General features: G+C 46.9%; 1 protein-coding gene across 1 annotated transcript in view; it reads left to right on the forward strand.

Annotated features, from left to right (window-relative positions):
• The first annotated feature begins 6455 nt into the window (after positions 1–6455).
• cdh8 (cadherin 8) overlaps positions 6456–19305 on the forward strand; it is an 88727-nt gene continuing 75877 nt past the window's right edge. The window contains exon 1 of the mRNA XM_071896227.2: positions 6456–6713. Coding sequence (XP_071752328.1) covers positions 6456–6713 — 258 coding nt within the window. The remainder of the gene's footprint in view (positions 6714–19305) is intronic.

The raw sequence follows: 19305 nt of genomic DNA on the forward strand, positions 1-19305 counted from the left end.
GGTCTATCTTTATGCAACTGGCCCGCCTGGGAAAACCTGGGTGGGGGAAGTGAATGGGTATATAAAGATTTTTTTAACAATAAAACAGTAAATAAATAGGATATATTGCACATTATCAGTCTGTGTGTGTCTGCGAAGCTGTGTGTTGATGTTGGGATGTTTTGGGGCGTTTTCCATATGGGTGTGGCCAGCAGTGAGCTGGTTGTGGCTATCAAGGTGAGGCCAGCGGCTACAGAGCAGTCAAGTCATAGCAACAACAACAATGGAGGACAAAGCGGGAAGAAACAAAAGCACAGAGACGTGCGGCAGACAGGACCCGCTCGCCGTCTGCTTCCTGTGGAGGCTTTGCAGATGCCGGTTCCCTCAGCCTCAGGCTGTATGCCGTTTCAAGGTAGACAGTTCATCAAGATGACTGACAGGTGCTGGGGCGGGAACTTGACCAACTGAGGGGGAGGAGGCGGGACTAATGATACACTACACACCTCAAGGAGAAAAGTTGTAGCTTTAACTCTGTGAATTACTGCAAATGTGCCTTTGAGCTTGACACTTCAGACCGGGTTGCAACGAAACCAAAGCCCCTTAATTTTAGCCCTGAAATGTCCTTAATTTCTCATTACATAAACATTAATTATCCATTAAAAAGAACATAGCTTTTAAAAAGTAAGGTTTGTATCATGGGTTTATAAGGGATTTATTCATGGGTTGGTTCATGGAGAAACTAGACAATTAATGAGTTATTAATGGAAAGTTCCTATCTCCCTGAATTTTGCATTAAATGAGAAAGTAAGCTGTCAAACATTAAGGGGGTGTTTAACGTGGCTTTGATGGGGTCTCCTCCATTAATAACTCCCTGAACTAATTTTAAGGGGATTTTGCATGAATTAAGGGCTGAATTCATGCAAATGTAGGGTATTTTAAGGGATTACTGGTTCATAGAGTTAGTTACTGCCAACAAGACAGCGGTTGTACTGGGAAAAACCTACAGTATGTGTGAATATCCAAGTAAGCGAGTGTGGGCGTATGGTATAAAACAGAGCGATCAGTGAGCTTACCTTGGACAAATAAACACTGAAAAAAAAAATAAAAGAAAAAATCAAACCCAACAAAACATCTTTGTATAATAGCGGTCTAGCGGTGGTGACACGGTGTTGTACGGCATTTCGGGCGGGGAAAGACTGTGGCACGCACTGCAACAGCTCCGTGATTAATACCACTGACAAAGCAGTAACTAATGATCGATTGAGGATGCCTGGGCTCTAAAGACCATTTCCCCTTCACTTACTTTGCCTTTTTCAAAGCCATCTGATATTTTGATCACCGGCAAGGGCCATGTCAGTGGAATTAATCACTGATTTCGAGCTGGAACCCGCTCATTTGCACAAAACTCCACTCAAGGAAGGAGCTGTTGACTGATTAGTTGGTTTCGGATTCACCTGATGTCAGTGGAGTTTCGCCGTACCTTTGAGTGCCATGAATAGTATCCATGCCAACACGCTTTATAATGGGATGTAGTCTTGTTATATTCATATTCTATTATATTAAACGTGATTCAAGGCGTATGCTTTGGAGTTTGTCACTTTTAGTGTGTTGGATTAGGTTGTGTGTGTGTGTGTGTGTGTGTGTGTGTGTGAGAGAGAGAGAGAGAGAGAGATTTAGACTAGACTTGTACTTGAAATAGCAGATTGCGAAATTAAGAAACTGAGAAATTCTTTACATTTGCCAGATTATTTACTTTATGATTCACTGTAACCGACTACATTCAAGCATGTGAAACCCACATCCACACAGGCCCCCAACAGTTCATTTTCACACACTTAACCCAGTCTGCGCATTGAATACCCCTCCACTTAAAATCACAGCATTCATCAATGAAATCTTCACTCACAACTGAGTAAAGTCGCATGGCTCAACATTTACAGCCTAATGTATTATGCAGCAGAAGCTTTTAAAAAAGATGATTGGAGAATTCCCCTCTGAAATGCAGCTGCAACATCAAAGCGCGAGTGGGAGGAAAATTAAATGGTACAGAAATAAATAATGGTAGACTTGATGTCTTTGCTAATTGGGATCTGTGGCACTCGGGTCAAAGGCCTCCGCTAGCAAAGCTTAGGAGAAACAACACTGTGCTCCTCAGCGGTAAGGTAGAGGCAAACTAACTCATTTGTATGTACTATTAAAGCAAAATTAAGCAGACAAAGTATAGAATGTATAGACAAATTCTGAAGATAAGCGCAGGGAGGTGCGGCTCATACCGGACCGTGGCATTATCATAAGAGCAGAGGAAGCCAAGGCAGTGTTTAATACTCGGTGGGCCGCATTGATTTTTCATAAGGAGGTTCTCACAATTGAAAAAACAGCCGTGTGTGTGTGTGTGTGCGCTGGAGCATATATTGAACTTGACCATCCTCTCCTGCTGCACTAATAAAGGCCGGTCCCTCCAGGCTGGCCCCGGCCCCGGCTGCCTGCTGACTGACTGGCTGCCTGGCTGCCTGGCTGCCTGGCTGTGTTGTGGTGCTGCCGAGGAGCCGCGCAAACACTAGAGGGCTCTCTCCATGGACGGCATGGGCCCCCCACACACACTGCTGCACACTGCAAGGACACACACACACACACACATGCGTTCACTCGCTCTCTCATACATGCATGCAAACACATTCTATCTCTAGGTGTAGCTCACTATCCCCCCTCTCTTACACATACACATACACATACACACAGACATATACACATGCACATACACATACACATACACAGACACATACACATACACACAGACACATACACACATGCTTACAAACTCATTCTCTTTCTTTTTTTTGTATTTTATTTCTTTTTAATATAAAATAATTCTCTTTTTCCTGAATATATATATATATATATATATATATATGTATGTATATATATACTGGGTACTCTTTTTACACAGATGCACATGAGCACACACACACACACACACACAAGCACTTGAATGCACACACATTCACTCCCTCACACGTGCACACACACTCATTCTCTTTCTATATATATAGCTCAATCCCTCTCTCTCTCTCTCTCTCTCGCTCTCTCTCTCTCCCCCTCTCTCTGTCACACACGCGCACCCACATTCAACAATGCATTGCCCGCGATGATGAGCTTGACCTTTCTCTCAGTAACTGTCCGCAATAATTAGAAGACCTGCGAAACACTTTGCCTGTTCCCTTTCTTTTCATACATTGCCTATAAATAAACTCACGTGTGGGCTCCAAAGTGATTTTAGCTGTTATGACTCATAATTTAACCTCATGTAAGATCAAATAAAACAAAATACAAATAAAACCAAAAATCACGGAATAGCGAATAGAAGTAAGAAAATCCACTAAAACCCGAGCAGCTGGATGGAATAGAATAGTTCAGCTCTTTCCACTGTGCAAACAGGGGCCGCGGCACGTCCATCTATTCATGCCTCGCCTCAACGCTATCAGATGACAGTGTAAACGAGCAGGCTCGGCTCGGTTTCATTGATAGCCTGGCCTACTTCATTTCACTAATAACGCGGAGAGGTGAGGGCCAACTCACGCGCCGTACGTTGCCTTAACAGAGAGGGGGAGTTGGCATCTAGAGTAAAAAATAAAAATAAAAAAAAAAGAAGCAGAATATAATCTCCTTTCGCACACCTATGCAATATCTACAAGTCTAGCCGACAATTTGGAAGCGATAACCTTTGCGCGTCCGTTCTTCCCCCGGCAAAGCGGCATGCATTCATTTGTGCGCCTGTTGACCCGGCTCCTCATCAACCCAATGAGCGCCGCGGAGGGGAGGCTCTCTTCGCCGCCGCGCATCTCTCCTCCATCTCCTCCTCACTTTTCCAGTCGGCCAGCAAGCCTGTCGGAGCTCCAACTATAACCCCCCCTCCCCCCCCCCGCAACACTGTCACTTCCCTCGGCTTGACAAACTGCAGAAAGGGATTGCTACTCGCTCGCACCTCCGCGTTCTTTCTTTTTTTGCCGTTTGCCTCGAATGAAACGCGGTGGACTTTGTGCGTATTTTTGAAAAAAAAAAAAAAAAAGGTGAAATGGTGCAGCAGCGGGGAAGGATGCAAGACTCAGGAGTAAGTATAGCTCGCCACCGTGATGTATGAACCTAACAGGTACTACATGGTTGTTTAGTAGGGGGGGGGTAGGGGGGGGTTGAATAGGGCTTTTTTTCCTCCGTCGCCCCGGCTGTATTTTTCACGGCACCGCCGATAGGAGCGAGATGACACTGAGCGACACGGCAAGTACTACAGAAAGGTCTGCAACTTAGGCTACCTGCTTTATTCACATTTCACCGGCCTCTGCTGCGGCTCAAGTCGCGCATAGGCAGCCTGTGTGTGTGTGGCTTATTTCCCCCCATAAATTAGTGTGTTTACGCGTTCTGGCGGCACGCTCGATGGATTGAGACGGACCGAGGGGAAGCGACGTCTCCCCCGAAGGTAAAACTTCAGAGAGAGAGAGAGGGCGAAATTGGGCAATCGCGGTATCTGCTGCAGACTATCGAATCTATTACAAAGGCAAAACAGGCAAGTAGCAGCTTCAACTTTATGGGTGCATTCCCCTTTTTTATTTTTTCTAACCACGTTATGAAAAAAAATGAAAAATGAATGGGTGGTGATGTATTTGGACGCGTTCTGCACCCTGGACAGCTCCTCTTCCAGCGCCCGGTGCTCTGCTCTCGGCTGCGCCTGTCTGGACCGGCTGCTTTCTGGCGGGGAGCTGTCCTTCCCCCCGTGGTGCTGAAACCGCCTGCTTAGTCACGCACCCTAATGACTTGATAGCGGCGCTAAACACTAAATAGACACAGAAACCTCATTTCATTTCGGCGACTTATCATTTGATTTTGATACCGGCTAAAACCGCATCTTTCTAGATGATGATTTTTTTTTCTCTCTCTCTTGGTAATAAAACCGGTCACGCATCTTTCGGTTTCCATTCCAGTCGGTAGTCTAGTTGGAGAATGTCACGTTTTATTCTGTATTTTGTGATATTGCCATTGGCTTGAGGTGGAACCGATGATAGCTTATTGTCCTTGGGCTTGCATTGCAGGACCCGTGTATTAGACCATATAGCGTGTGATCACAGTGATATACAGTGTGTAGGCGAGGGGAAAAGTTACCAAAACTACCGCAGACACTGTGCTGGAAGTAAAGCCTGTCAGTGCTGTGGTATGTCCACCTACATGCGTTTTAGCCGACGACAACTCAAAGCCAAACCTTTGTGTTGGTGCTTTCCCCCTGTAACTTTGCCTTTTTTTTGTTTGTGCGCATCAGTGTGTTTTACGGTGAAATGACTGAGCTGGTGAAATGGATGGTAAGCTGCAACTGTTGTCCATTGAAGGGCACATTTTTTTTACCTCCTACCTCTTATTTAGCATTTAAATTTGCATTTGATGAGGATTTTTTGGGTTTAATTACATACCTGTCTATGTAGAAACACTTTATGAATGTATTTATCAGAGAAAAAATACAAAAAACAGTAGTTCAAATGTGATATTAGAATGGATTCAATGTTAAAATGTGACACTAAATTCTTGAATTTCTATTATATCAATGAGTTGCAGCTGCTGACATTGTAGAGCCTACCTGCAACCACTCTATCTAAAGCTCACATTATTGAGGCATACATACACTGAGGTCAATGGCTAGGGAATTTTGCTGGAAAACATTGCTTTTATATTGTCGCTACATTTGACTCAAACCGTAATATGAAAACATGCATCATAAGCAACATGTAATTGCTCAAAATCTTTCCAGGATAATCCCTAGAACAACAGATTAAAGCAAGGCAATCTGATTGTTGTAGGCTGCACAGCCTCAGAGTGCAGGCATCCCCATTTGTTTTGCAGTTGTAGCAGTGTAATATGAAAACAAGATTGGGAATAAAGGGTCATGGCTGCTGCAGATGGATCATGGGGAAGTGACATCTTGCTTTATTAACCTAAAATGAGAATTTCTCTTTTTTTTTTTATCTTATCTTATGGTTTGGCTTAATAACACACTGATCTCCCCTCTATTGTTCATTTGTCTCGTCTGATTTTGCCCCAACGTTGACTACTTTCTTACCTCCACCTCCCTCCCCCCCCCCCTCCACCTCCTGACAACTCCTCACCAAGCCCGAAACGCAACTAACAAACTGTGATTGCTCCCTCCCCCCCAGGTCTCCCCCTCGGAATAACGCCAAATGGATGCCGCGCCGAGCTCCTCACCTCCCTCACCATCCGCTATGGAGGCATGCCAAGCCATGCGAGTGACCTTTATCGCACCATGAACGCGAGCTCCGCCGCTCAAAGAGGACACAAGTAACCTTTTCTTGTTATCTAAGAAGGAGCTGTTGATCTGAAGAGAGGGAGACAAGAGAGAGAAGGAGAGAAGAGAGAAGAGTCGGGTAAAATAAAAAAAATAAAAAAAAAGCAAACAAACAAACAAAACGCAATACGACAGGATGCCAAAACGGTCTGAGGAGATGCTCGTGGATCTGTGGACTTCCTTGCTGCTGGTGTGGATTACTTGCGTTCCCTACACATCTATGACTCCCATCATAAGCCAGGCCAAAAGCGTACAAACCGGCGGGTCGGCGGCGGTGGCGAGCGGTCTTGGCGAAGGACAAAGATTGCTGAGCCGAGCCAAGAGAGGATGGGTTTGGAATCAAATGTTTGTGCTGGAAGAATTCTCTGGACCCGATCCAATTCTGGTTGGCAGGGTGAGTGCTGTGATTGTCAGCTTTATATTAAGCTCGCTTATCGTGTGGAAACATTAATTCGGCCATTTGAATGCTCCCTCCATTTTTTTTTTTTTTTTTTTTCTGCTTTCCCAAATGGGCAGTGGGAGGGTTTTTCGGGTTTGTCAAGGGGAAGGAGAGATACGGGGGAGAGAGAGTGAGAAAGAGAGAGAGAGAGGGGGGGATCATGAAATGCTTTTGGAAATAATTAAACTTGCACCAAATAATGGTGGCAGTATTTTTTTGCTGTGGTAGATGCCCTTGACATCTGAAATACTGTGTAGCAAGCCAATCCAGAAGAAAAAATACAGAATGTTGTGTTACTTCTCACTGCAATTACCAACAGATTCAAAACACAGTTGCATGGGAGTCGCTGTCTGTTTATTTTCCTCTAATTCCCATTTGTTGGAGCTGCTCACTTACACCCATCGCTTCCAGTAAAGGCATAAGGATCTATTTGCTTCCCAAGTATTTTGGATTTAGAGAGTTGTTTTTTTGTTTTTTCCTCTTATTTTATTTTTAGGTTCTTTGTGTGTTTTTTTTGTCCATGGCCGGGTGTATCATGAACAGACCTGCGGGCTAATCCCGCGGCTGAGGGCCACCTGCTCCCTGGCCCTGGCCTGGGTGGGAGTGGAAGCAGGTTTCGGTGGAGGAGGGAGGGAGAGAGGGAGAGAGGGAGAGGGGGAGGGAGGGAAGGCTGCTGCTGCCTGGCTGCCTGGCTGGCCGGGCCCTGGCCAAAGCAGCTTGTTCACAGCTCATTGCTGGGACTCACCTGGGGAGAGTCAGCCTGGCAGCCACGTTGCACCCCCCCCCCCCCCCGCCTCCCCAACCCCCCTCTCCCCCCCTCCCTTCCACTGACTACCAACCCAGCCGCTCTGGCACGGCCGCGGGACGCAGGCCACCGAGCATAATATTTGATCTCGCTCGGTAATCGCTTTCGCAAACATTGTATCGCCACCTATTATTTGATAATTGCCGGGAATGCCTTTTCTTGTTTATGGCGCGTTCACATGCTTGCTACCTTTCCTGTTTGAGAGCGGTGGTCATATGACATAGTAGCATTTCTGAGCATCGATGTACGTGAACAAGGAAGTAAAAACACTTTTTGTTGCGACCGGACTCAACGCTCTCTCTCAGCTTCCCTTTCCTCTTGTCCCCCCCCCCCCCCCCCCCCCCCCCCCGCCTCCTTGTCATATGGCCGCATCAATTAAACATCCCGCCACCTTGCGGGATTTGCACCTGTGTTTTCTAAATACCGTACGAACACAAAAATGCTGTTAAGTGAGGCATTAATATTTCAGGCGAGTCAATTAGCCTCTGCTGGATCCGACGACGGCGCTCGTCGGCATGCTGAAACAAACACAAACACACACACACACACACACACACACACATACACACGAAGGCTGGGAATGCCTCGCTGTGTGCTTTTGCCGCGAGTGTGAAATGTGCTGCGGATTGCCTATGGAGCGGTTGGGATAGGTGGCATTGTTTCTAGTTTCTATGCTCAGTCGTTCTCTGAAGGCCTTAGCGAACGCCACTTGATTGTCGCATAGGTTAGTCAAAGGAGTAAGCATCTTCTTGGTTGAAGGACAGTGCAAGGATTGGGGAGGGGATGGGGGGATGGAGGGGGGTGAAGAGGAATGTGGCGTGCCTTGGAGAGAGGCGATGATGATGGGTTGCATTCGCTACAAGGTTAAGTGCTCATGAGTATGCCTGGCAGAGCTAAGATAAGTCCTAAGTTAAACCAAGATGGCACAGCATTGGTTTAAGACTATCAATCTCTCTCTCTCTCTCTCTCTGTCCCTCTCTGTCTCCTTCTCTTACCCTTTCTCTCTATTTCTCACGCTTAATTAAAAAATGAATCAAATGGGAGTGGGAGGTGTGATTCAAATGGGTCATGCAGCTCTCTCTGTGCATTTTTTTTTTTCTCCCGGTCTCCTCTGTGTGTGTGTGTGTGTGTGTGTGTGTGTGAGAGAGCGCCTGTGTCTGTGGTTGTGGGCCGATTATCAAGGAACCCCAGGCCAAGATTGGACTCCTTCCATCCCATGGTTTTTATTGCTCGGTACTCTGAGGTTTAATTATACGTGCATCCCCCTGTCTTGTCTGTGACTGAGCTTCTCTCTCACCACACCGACATTGAAAAGGGGAGAGAGAGAGAGAGAGAGAGAGAGAGCGCCATCGATCTCTAACGGTGTGTCATTCCCTGTGTTCTCTCTCAGCAGAGACTATTAGCATAAACGCAGGAAAGCGGGAGGGTGTGTGTGTATGCGTGCACGTGTGTGTGCGTGCGTGCACGTGTGTGTGGGGCGGAAGAGCGAGAAGGACGGCCACAAGGCGTGACAGCACCCTTCCTTCCGCTATTCCTTCGCCGCGCGCCGTCGTCTTGACATTGTGATTCACCGAGCGCCGCAGTTCGTCAGCCCCCATCAGTCCCGTCGGCGGTTCGGGGGGGGTGGGGGGGGGGTGGGGGAGGCAGACACGCAGTACCTGTTAAAGTGAAGCAAGGGAGACAGCTGTGAAAGCTTGTTGCGCGGCTGTAGCTTAAAAACGTACACGGTGTTGGGAAGGGATTTTCGGATTACTCATCATGAGCCGGGGAAAGGGTTCAGAAATAACCCATCATTAAGAACAGTAATAGGCGAGCGGACTGCGAAGGTAGATAGGCTTGAACATATTGCTCGCGCGGAGGACTCGCTTTTTTTTCTTTTTTTTTTTTTTTTGGCGCTCATTGTTGACATTGAGTGGGAGATACCACTTCACCGAGTAAAGACTCTCTCTCCGACCCGGGGATGGCAAGCAGAGGATAATTTTAGGCAAAGCAGCTCTTGATTTAACTCCAGCACACCAGCTCAATAGTGAAAACAGAAGGTTTTCAAAAAGAAGGAAAGGACTGGAGTGCTTGAGATGGGAGTAATTGCGTTGGAGACGGTTCCGCCGTCCGTCTGGATAGAGTCGCTTTGTGTGAGGCCTTCTTTTAAAGGTGCACTGCAAAAAATGGCAAGCTGTCAAGTGTATTTAAAGGTCCCATATGGTGTAAAACAGGATTCCCCTTGCCTCTGTGATGATAAAGGAGTTGGATGGTCTATCTAAACATGGTGAAAGTATCAAAACGCACGGTCGCCAACTAAATCCACACAATCCATATTAGAAAAGCGAGCCTCTAAACGAGCCGTTTGGACTTGCGTAACTTTGTGGCGTCACAAAGGTTCGCTCATTATCATTTTTGTAAGAAATAATAGACTAAAAAAGTGTTTTTTTCAAAGCGGTTGAGCGGAGAGTTTTCCCTACCTGTAGCTGCCGGGCCGCGGCGTCTCACGTTTCACTCTTGAAACGGTTAGCCAATCAGAACAGAGGGGTCGTTAATATTAATGAGCCTTAAAGACACAGCGACAGAAACGGCCTGTTCTTGGTAAGGCTCAGAGAGATGCTGGAAAATGAACGTGGAAAAATAGATTGAGAGTGTTTTTGGTTCATGACACCACACACACAGCTTTGAATGGACCTCAAGACAGAAAATAAAACTCTGGAAAGTGGAGAATATGGGACCTTTAATCTTGTTTCCAGACCTATCCAGCTTATTTTGTGATGTTTTTAGTCAAATTATCTCACTGCACTGACTAGATAATCTTGCTGGTTTCAATAATGCCAATATGGCTTCTTTCAAGAAATTATCATAAAACAATGAAGAAAATCATTAAACAAGAAATCTTCTCCAAGACAATTTCACTTTTACCAAGCAAATGTCCTGAAAAAAGTTACATTCTCCTGAAAAAAAGTGAAATTTGTTGATGATTTCAGAAAAAAAATCCTAAAATAAGCTTGATAAGTCTGGATACAAGATATAATAACTGAACAAATCTGTCTGTTTTTGCAGAGACACCTTCCATAGCGTTATCCATGTTCTCCCACCATTCACTCCAAGCCGTTTCAATAATTCAAAGTTACAAAGACCCATTTGCATCAGGCCATTAAAGGAGAAAAAACACATCGCCTTGGAAAAGAAGAAGATAAACAGCGAACAAATTGCTTCGTTTGCAGCAAAAGGAAATCAGAGTGTGTTTACTTTGTAGTATGAGGCAGATTGATGGCGGTGTGTGTGTGTTACAGTGTACAGTAGCATCTCGCAGCCTCACACACAACTTTTCTAGGTTGCTTTACTTCCCCGCCATCACTTAGCACACCATGCGCAAGGATTGATGACGACGGAGCCCAGTCAACTGCATTGTAGTGCAGATGTGCTAAATTGACTGATCCCTCGTCTCATTGCCCAATACTTTTATCTGCCACAGCATTGTGTGTGTTTCCCGCACAAAGAGAATTGATAATCATCCATTAATATTCATCAATTCAGACGGAACTACAAGATTGCAGGGACTGACAGTAATACAGAGGGGGAAGGAAGGCTTTGATTATTTTTTCAGCGAAGAAAAATGGATGTGTCCATAAAAATATCTTTATGTGTGCGTGTGTGTGTGTGTGCTGGGGGAAGAAAATACAAGCGTCATTTCTTCCAAACAAGCTGTTAAACAGGATTCCCAGCAAGGGCCAGAGTAGTGTGAGGCTGGTAGTGTGAGTCCACAGGGTGCTCTGCCAGATGCAGAGGTGATATTCTGAAATAGAAGAAGAAGAGTCTGTTTCATGAGTCTGACCAAAAGAAATCAGAGGTGGATTCAAGTGAAATCGATAAGAGATCGCAGCTGTTACCTGGATTCATTGGGCCAGTCTGTTTCATGGGAAAAAAAGCAGGTGTTCCTATTGAACTCCTTTTATAATAAAGGGGAATTTGCATACTTGCATGGCTCCACGTGATACATAAGATCCATTTTCTTCTTTCAAACTGTATGCCTTGACCTGGGAATGAAATCTTGGTAACACTTTAGATTAGGGAACACATATTAACTATTAACTATGGGTTTTCCCTCAATAGTTTCATAATTTCTCTCAATAGTATGTTATACTCGCACCTTATAAGCCCAAACTGAGCAAAGCAGACTAAGAGCCTTCCTTACTGACTGATATAAACACTAATTAGGAGGGAAGACCCACAGTTAATCTGAATACAATAATGCTAATAAGTGGTTTGTAATGACTAAGAATGAACCAATACACTACTATTATGCATGTTAATAAGCATCTTATTAATAGTTAATGTGTTGTTCTCTAATCTATTACCGAAGTCTTTACCTGGCACGGCTTAGGAATTCAGTTCAGACCTGTTTGTTGCTTTGGTTTCTGCACAAGATGGGAGACATCGGTCTATAAATACTGATGCAAGCCACTTCTGCTCAGGTGGATTGCCTCTCTCTCTCTCTCTCTCTCTCTCTCTCTCTCTCTCTCTCTCTGTGTGTGTGTGTGTGTGATGGGGGGTGATTATTGGAGAGAGCGACTCTTGAGCCCCCCTCGGCGTAAGCTCGCCCCCGGGGGGGGGGCCGACAGGGTGTGGCGCGATGACATTGTTAAAAAAAAATCTCTTTCTCCGCGCGTTCGACTCCGGCGAGGCGAAGAAGCTAAGACGCCGATTGAGCCGTCTCGGATGCAGCTCGCCTCCCTCTCCTCTCGCCACGGGCCTTTCCTGTTGCTGCTTGTTTTAAAACAGATCAAAGGTTCATCCGCTGATCCGCCCCCCCCCACCCCCACCCCCCTCCTCTTCTAACTGAGTCGTGCCGATGTGAGGCCTCCGATCGGTGAGGATCTCCCCCCCCGCCTTCATCTGCATTTTGCTCCGGTTTTCTCGCTTTGACCCAACCCCCCGTCCAACGATTTTTCCAAGTGGATATCGGGCCTCTGCCGGTGATTGATGGATAAGGAGTGGGAGTTAACGAGGGTATTAGCCGAATTATCAGCGGTGATTGATAGCCGCGATGAGACGTAAATTATAAGCATCAGCCGGGGTGTAATAAGTCTCGAAATATATAGCCCCGAATTGCATACGATTCGGGTTTTTGCGAGAGGGGCCCCGGAATCGGAAGCTTTCGTTCATTTCCAGGAGGAGGGGGAGGGGGGGGGGGGAAGGAAGCCCGTCGATGGAAGTTTGTTAGACTTTTTCATCTCATCCCCCACTTCTGCTTTCTCACACCCACAACGCCTCCCGGCCTATCGCTCTCTTATCTCTCTTTAGGCACTAGCTGCCACAAAGATCCGTATTGAGCTGCGGCCCCTCTGTCTTTCGCTCTTTAGATCTCCATTGTTTCCCTCTCTCTCTTGTGTAATTTAGAACAGCATCCTTCTGTCCTCCACCTCTCTACTCCTCTGTCTCTCTCTTCTCTCTCTCCCTCCCCCCCTCCAGGCTTACCTTCCACTGTGGGCGTACAGTATATCACTAATGCCGGCAGGGCCGTTATATCAATGGACCATGGTCACAGTCTCTCTCTTCCTTTCCAATCTCTCTCTCTCTCTGTCTGTCCCTCCCGGTCTGTAATAAAACACTAGGGCCAGCGGTGGCTCTGATAGAGCTGTGGGATCACATTAGTGCTGCCCTCCAAGAGCTTGACAGGTTGTCTATGGCTCTGTGTTGTTGTCCTGTTTCCCATTAACAAGCTGCGTGTGTGTGTGTGTGTGTTGTGTTGTGTTGCAGGAGGGTGATATACTAAAATGAGATGAGGGGACACAGGCTTGGATGGAGTATATTTAGACATGAGGGTTATGGGCACAACAACAAATACAGCAGGTGTATCCTCGCAAACATGCAGCGGGATGTTAGCACAGTCACACATATGAAGAGCTTCTCTCCCCAAAATGCTCTATTTTTACAGCCTGGAATATCATATTTCAAAAAAATATAGGTGACCTCATCCTCAATGACATTACTACTTTTTGAGCATAAAGTCTTGAGATAGCTAGTAGCTTTATGAATGCGATTCCCTAGTGATTTTTTTCCCCCAGCATTTCAGAAGCCGTTTCATAAAAGTAGGCCTTGCATTTATTTATTTTTTTACAAATTGTGGATATCTCGTTTTTGAATGAATTTTTCTCTCTATATTTCTGCTCTGTGCGTTCAACCTTCTCTGTATCAGCCTCTTTCACTCTTGTCTCTCTGGATCTCACACACACACACACACACACACACACACACACACACAAGCAGCACACATAATCCAGTCTTGCCCCTCACATGTACCTAGCGTACCCGGCAAGGACATGCATCGCATTACGCGCCTTATTTTCCCTGTGTGTGTTTTCACGAGGGAAACAGCATTTCAGTTTATTATATCGTAAAAAGGAGGCGCATGATACGTCTCGTCCAGGAATCCGCGCACGCTCTCTTGTGTACGTGCATCAGCTGCAATAATAATTTAACGGAGAAGCACATGGCATTCACACGGCGTCGGAGTCCCCGAGCAGAATAACGAGCTCGCCGCCGCCGCTCAACACATCTGCGGCTCGGCGTGATTAGATCCGCGTTGTGTACAGCGAGGGGGCCACGTTCCCCGGGTTTCCACATCAGTGCTAACTCATTCTTCATTTGTGATGGTCCAAGGTGGAGATGGAGATGGAGATGGACCCCCAGCCCCGCTCTTTAGACCCATCCCTCCCTCCCTCCACCCTTCACTCCACCCTCTCCCCCCGCCTCTTGGCCCGGGCCCCGGCTGTGCGGAGGTGGAGAGCGCTTAGCAGGGCTAAATCGTCTGGCGCTCTGCCTTGAACTTTGCTCTAACTAATTTATTGGAAATTAAAGCGCTTTCGCCCCGGAACGCTCGGCTCGGGCTAAATGAGTCTCTTTTCTTCGAAGTGGGGAGGGGGTGTGGGATGTGGATTTGTGTTGTTGTGGATTATATCTCTTTCAAAGCAACAAGAGACAGACACACACACCGACCGGCAATTTAACAGGCTTAAGCCTCGCAGCCTCTGACATTTTTTAAATGATCGCCGATTTCTTGCGCGGAAATATCGGCCCGGCGTCCGAGCGCATTTTTAAACAGCCGACGAGTCAATTAGGGGAGCGTTAAGGAGCCCGGCGCTGGCTAGCGCGCTTTATGGAATGTGTAGTAACGCATCTGGACCCGCGTTCCACCAGTCAACAAAAAATACCGGGCCAGCAACGGCAGCACTTAACCACAAATGAGGTTACGATTATTCAAATCTGATTATTCAAATCAAAAGATTATAATTATCTGAAACCTGCTAATTGGCCCCTGCCTGCGACACAGTAGTTGTGGGCATCAGCAGCAGCAGCAGAGGCAGCAGCAGCAGGAAGATGCCTGCTCCCGGTGCCAGCGTGCTCTTGTGGGCTAGATGTTTTGGCTCGGCTCCCCCAGGCAGCTCTCTCCTACGGATGGGGCCCAGCGTATAGTGAAGCGCTGCAGGCGGTTGCAGGCAGGCAGGCAGGCAAGGCAGGCGGCTTATCCCCGGCGCCTCTGCTCCCATACACGTCCCATCAGCCAAACTGGGGACTGCCGGAGTAATCTTGTTAAGAATGGATGTTGTTATTGTGCGAGACTGGGATATGCGTTTTTTTTTTTTTTTTTTGGCTCTGCCGTTCGCTGGGAGCGCACGTGGGCTGGAAGCAGGAAGACAATGGGGGAAGGAGGGAACGAGGGAAGAGGGAGGGGGGGTTTGCCTATTTCTGGCACTTAAAAGATGACAGTCCTCAACCCTCTTCCTCTCTCCTTCCCTAGCTCCTTCCCTCCTCTCCTCTCCTCCCCTCACGCGCCAAAACAACAACAATCAATGGCGCCGGTGACATTTACCTGCAGATCGCCGTCTTCACCTATAACCGCCATTAAAGATGATGATCGCCGAGAGGGGAAAAGGGAAGCTCACCTCAATCTCCCTCGCGCCCCACTATCGCGGCACAGGGCGAGCCGAGACGGAAAAAACAAGGCGAAACTGTCCATGAAGGAAGGATCAATGGCTCCAATGGTCCTCTCTCTCTCTCTCTCTCTCTCTCTCTCTCTCTCCCTCTCTCCATCTCTCTCTCTCTTCTCTTTCCCATGCAACCAACTCCTAACATTGGTATCTGGGTGCCAACAGACTGTGGCTTTGACCTTTCTCACAAATGAATTATTTCGGTTTAATGATCCCTTCTGCAGAAAGAACAAAAAGATAGCTGAAATAATAGCCAGGAGAGGAGAGGTGGTGGTGGTGGTGGGGGGGGGGGGGATGGGGGGGGAGTAAAAGGGCAGCACCCAAACCCCCCGCCCCTAACCCACACACACACACACACACACACACACACTTTATTCTTCAACCTTAGTTATACACTACCTGCGAAGACACCTGTACGCCTCTAATAATGCCTCCTCCTGTATTTGGCGTCTCCGAGGTGCTTGTGATACATCCAGCCGCCGATATAAAGCCTCAGAAGAAGAAGACTCACTTCAAGAGACTCTCTGGATGTAACAAGCAGGCGGTGATGGAAAACATGCACCTCTTTGTGTGTGTGTGTGTGTGTGTGTGTGTGTGTGTGTGTGTGTGTGAAACCGATGGATACCTTCTTTTTTTTTCCTCCCCCCTCCTCTCCTCCGATGTTTGATTAATTCTACTCTTTTTTTTCCGTCGGATCAGAAAAAAGGGGGTGGTGGGGGGTGGGCGCATGAAAAATTCAGAACGTTATAATATAAAATCCAGATGAATCATGAATGCTTAATGGGAATCAGGGCCGAGCGTTGCCTCGATGTTGAAATTGTCTCTCAAAGAATTCCGCGGCGTGATCTCGCCAAATACGAGAGACGCCGCCGCCGCCGCGTGTTTTTTTTTTTTACCATACCTCTCTCTCTCTTTCTCTTTCTCTCTCTCTCTCTCTCGGCTTTCCCCCTCCTCTCCGGATGGCAGTGGCATCGGAGGTGCGGAGGGACACCGAGAAGAGGATGCCAGAAATATGTGAAAAGCTTTTAGGGGGTAGAGGCCGTCTGTTGTCGAGGTCTGGCTAATTGCATTTATCCTCGGCGTAACTGCTTGTTGTTCTGCTTGTGGATTGGACATGCACTGATGGTCTATCTGATGAAATATTAACACGTCTTTGCCAACACCCGGTCGTCTCTATTGTGCTTTAATGAAATGCAGAGTTCCAAGAAAAACTTCTGCTATTATGAATAATAGAACATCCAATTAGTGTAACAGTGTTGCAGATGAGTTTGATGAAAGACTGGACCGGTGTAATATTGGAGAAGTGTGAGCATTGACTGAGGTTATCCAAGCGGTTGCATGTACTGCTTTGTAGCTTTGCTCTTGTGGGCTGACTGTTTATGCGCTGGTGATGATGTGATGAGAGATCACATGGAGTACTTCTATTGCGAATTACAGAGGGGTTGCCTCAATATTATACACCATTTCGGTAATTATATATAAATGCATGATAATTAAGCATCTACCTATAGTCTGGTGTTACCATAACCCATCAACATAATTTGGGATTTTTCAAGATATCCACCTTTTAACCTCTTCCCCCCTATACCGGCCCCGCCACTGGGTCCATCATTACAAACGCAGGTTGCACGGCCAAGCTTTGTTCAAACCCACAGAACTTTATTTAAAATTCTAGTCAAGATAAGTTTTCCAAAGATGCCAAATGTGTCATGCTGAATTACAGGGGAATGTGTATATAATGATGCACAAACATCTCGATTTTTTCCATTTGATGTAATGGTGCAGCCATAAAAACATGGCATCTTGTATTTGAATATTTCATTCAGTATAAGCAGCTAGAGCTTCAAGAAAGTGTTGGAACGAGCAGATACAGAATATGGATGTGGCGTTGTTGTACAGTTAGGATTTTTTTCCTTTTCTGACTTTGAAGCTAAGGGGAAAGTCAGGAAAAGTCAGGGTACAAGGGGTTAAAAGGAGATATCCACAAAAAATCTGACACCTGCTCCTCCAAAGTGACTGGTAACATCAAAACAAAACCCACTTTCCTACTGAGTCATTTGCCATGGAAGATGCTATTTGAGTTTTGCTCTGAAGTGAAGTTAAATCAAGTGAAGGCATTCTTTCTTTCCAGAAAAGCATCATTTCAGGATATTATCAGTTTTTTTGCACACACAGAACAAGGAAAATGAGAATAGTTTTGAATTTCACAAAACCAGCATGTGGTGTCTTGGAGGGAAAACCCCTCCAGTCTCAAGAGATGACTCCGCCCGCTGCGAGGAAGAGGAGCGGGGCGCTGCCAAATGGCACGGTGCCCTTTTATGTTACCTTGTGCGCTTTATCTGCATCGTGAGGCTGTGTGCTGCAGTTCGCTGATGAAGCCTATAGTGGCAGCTGTGTGTGTGTGTGTGTGTGTGTGTGTGTGTGTGTGTGTGTGAGAGAGCAATATTTTTATGGCTCTGCAGATCTTTGAACGGCGTGTCATCGGGGGGTGTGTGTGTGACCCGGGCCAACCCCAGAACCATTGTTGCTGCCTCCATCTGGATCGGAGCAGTCGCACACAGGTCCTCGTTTTCCCCCCTCCGTCTCAATCTGCGCAGCGCACTCCTCATGCTTGCAGAAGCCAAGAGGTGGCGTGTTTATCAGCGTCTCTCTCTCTCTCTCTCTCTCTCTCTCTCTCTCTCTCTCTCTCCACACACTCACACATAAACACGTAAACATAGACAAACAACGAGCGCGCACACAGTCTGCGCCTCTCATTGAGTGGCCAGATAAGAAAACATGACATTATCTTTGTGCGCGCGCACTTAGAGAGTCAGTGTCAGTGTGTGTATGCACGTGTGGGTGGCGTGTGTGTGTGTGTGTGTGGGTGGTGTGTGTGTGTGTGTATGTGTGTGTGTCCACGCATTGTGTCTGCAGTCAAAATGCTAATGTCATATCTGTCTTGATGACCTTTTCCTTTTTGTTGATGCCCGGTGTTTTCATAAATACCGTCCTGATATCCTGGGATGCGTAATTACCGCACCGCAGCAACGCGCTGCCTCTTTATTAGTTTTCTGACAATGGCTTGCCTCGTCACCGCCGGTGTAGGGTGTGTGTGTGTGTGTGTGTGTGTGTGTGGAGGTAGGGGTGGGTGTTCTGTTGTCCTCTGTTTACACAGCTGAATCCTAGAGTACACTAGCGGTCCTCACACACACACACACGCAAATCCACAGCTCTTTTACACACAGACAACACACATGCGCGCACACACATCTGATAAAGACAATGGATTGCCCGTGTAACACAGCTTCCAAGGCCTATTTATATGTCAGTTCAGAGCTCGCCAGTAGTCATAATATCCCTAATATCCCATTTCTTATCAGGTTGTTCATCTACAGGGGCTTCTTGGAAATGATCTCAAGGGATTCATAAACGGATCACATCCAGTCCGACACGTGGATGGAAATAGGATGGAGGGATTCGGCTGAGCAGGTTCTCCGCTCTCTGTACTATTTCAACAAAATACCGCAACCGGATCGGGGTGGGGGGGGGTGGGGTGGGGGGGCAGAATTCGGGATCAGGTCTCTTGAGCGCGAGAGTTCTTTGCAAACGCCCGCATATGTGTTATAACATTTACAATGCAAAGAGCCGAGCGGGATCTCGGCCTTTGTTGCATCACTAGGCGAGGAGGAGGAGGAGGAGGGGGGGGGGAGAAAAAAACGCATGTCAAAAAGGTCTCGGCGCATACGTAATTGGATCCCGCTACGGCGCCGGCTCCGCGTCTGTC

Source organism: Centroberyx gerrardi, chromosome 1 (assembly GCF_048128805.1).
Source record: "Centroberyx gerrardi isolate f3 chromosome 1, fCenGer3.hap1.cur.20231027, whole genome shotgun sequence".
Lineage (NCBI taxonomy): Eukaryota > Metazoa > Chordata > Actinopteri > Beryciformes > Berycidae > Centroberyx > Centroberyx gerrardi.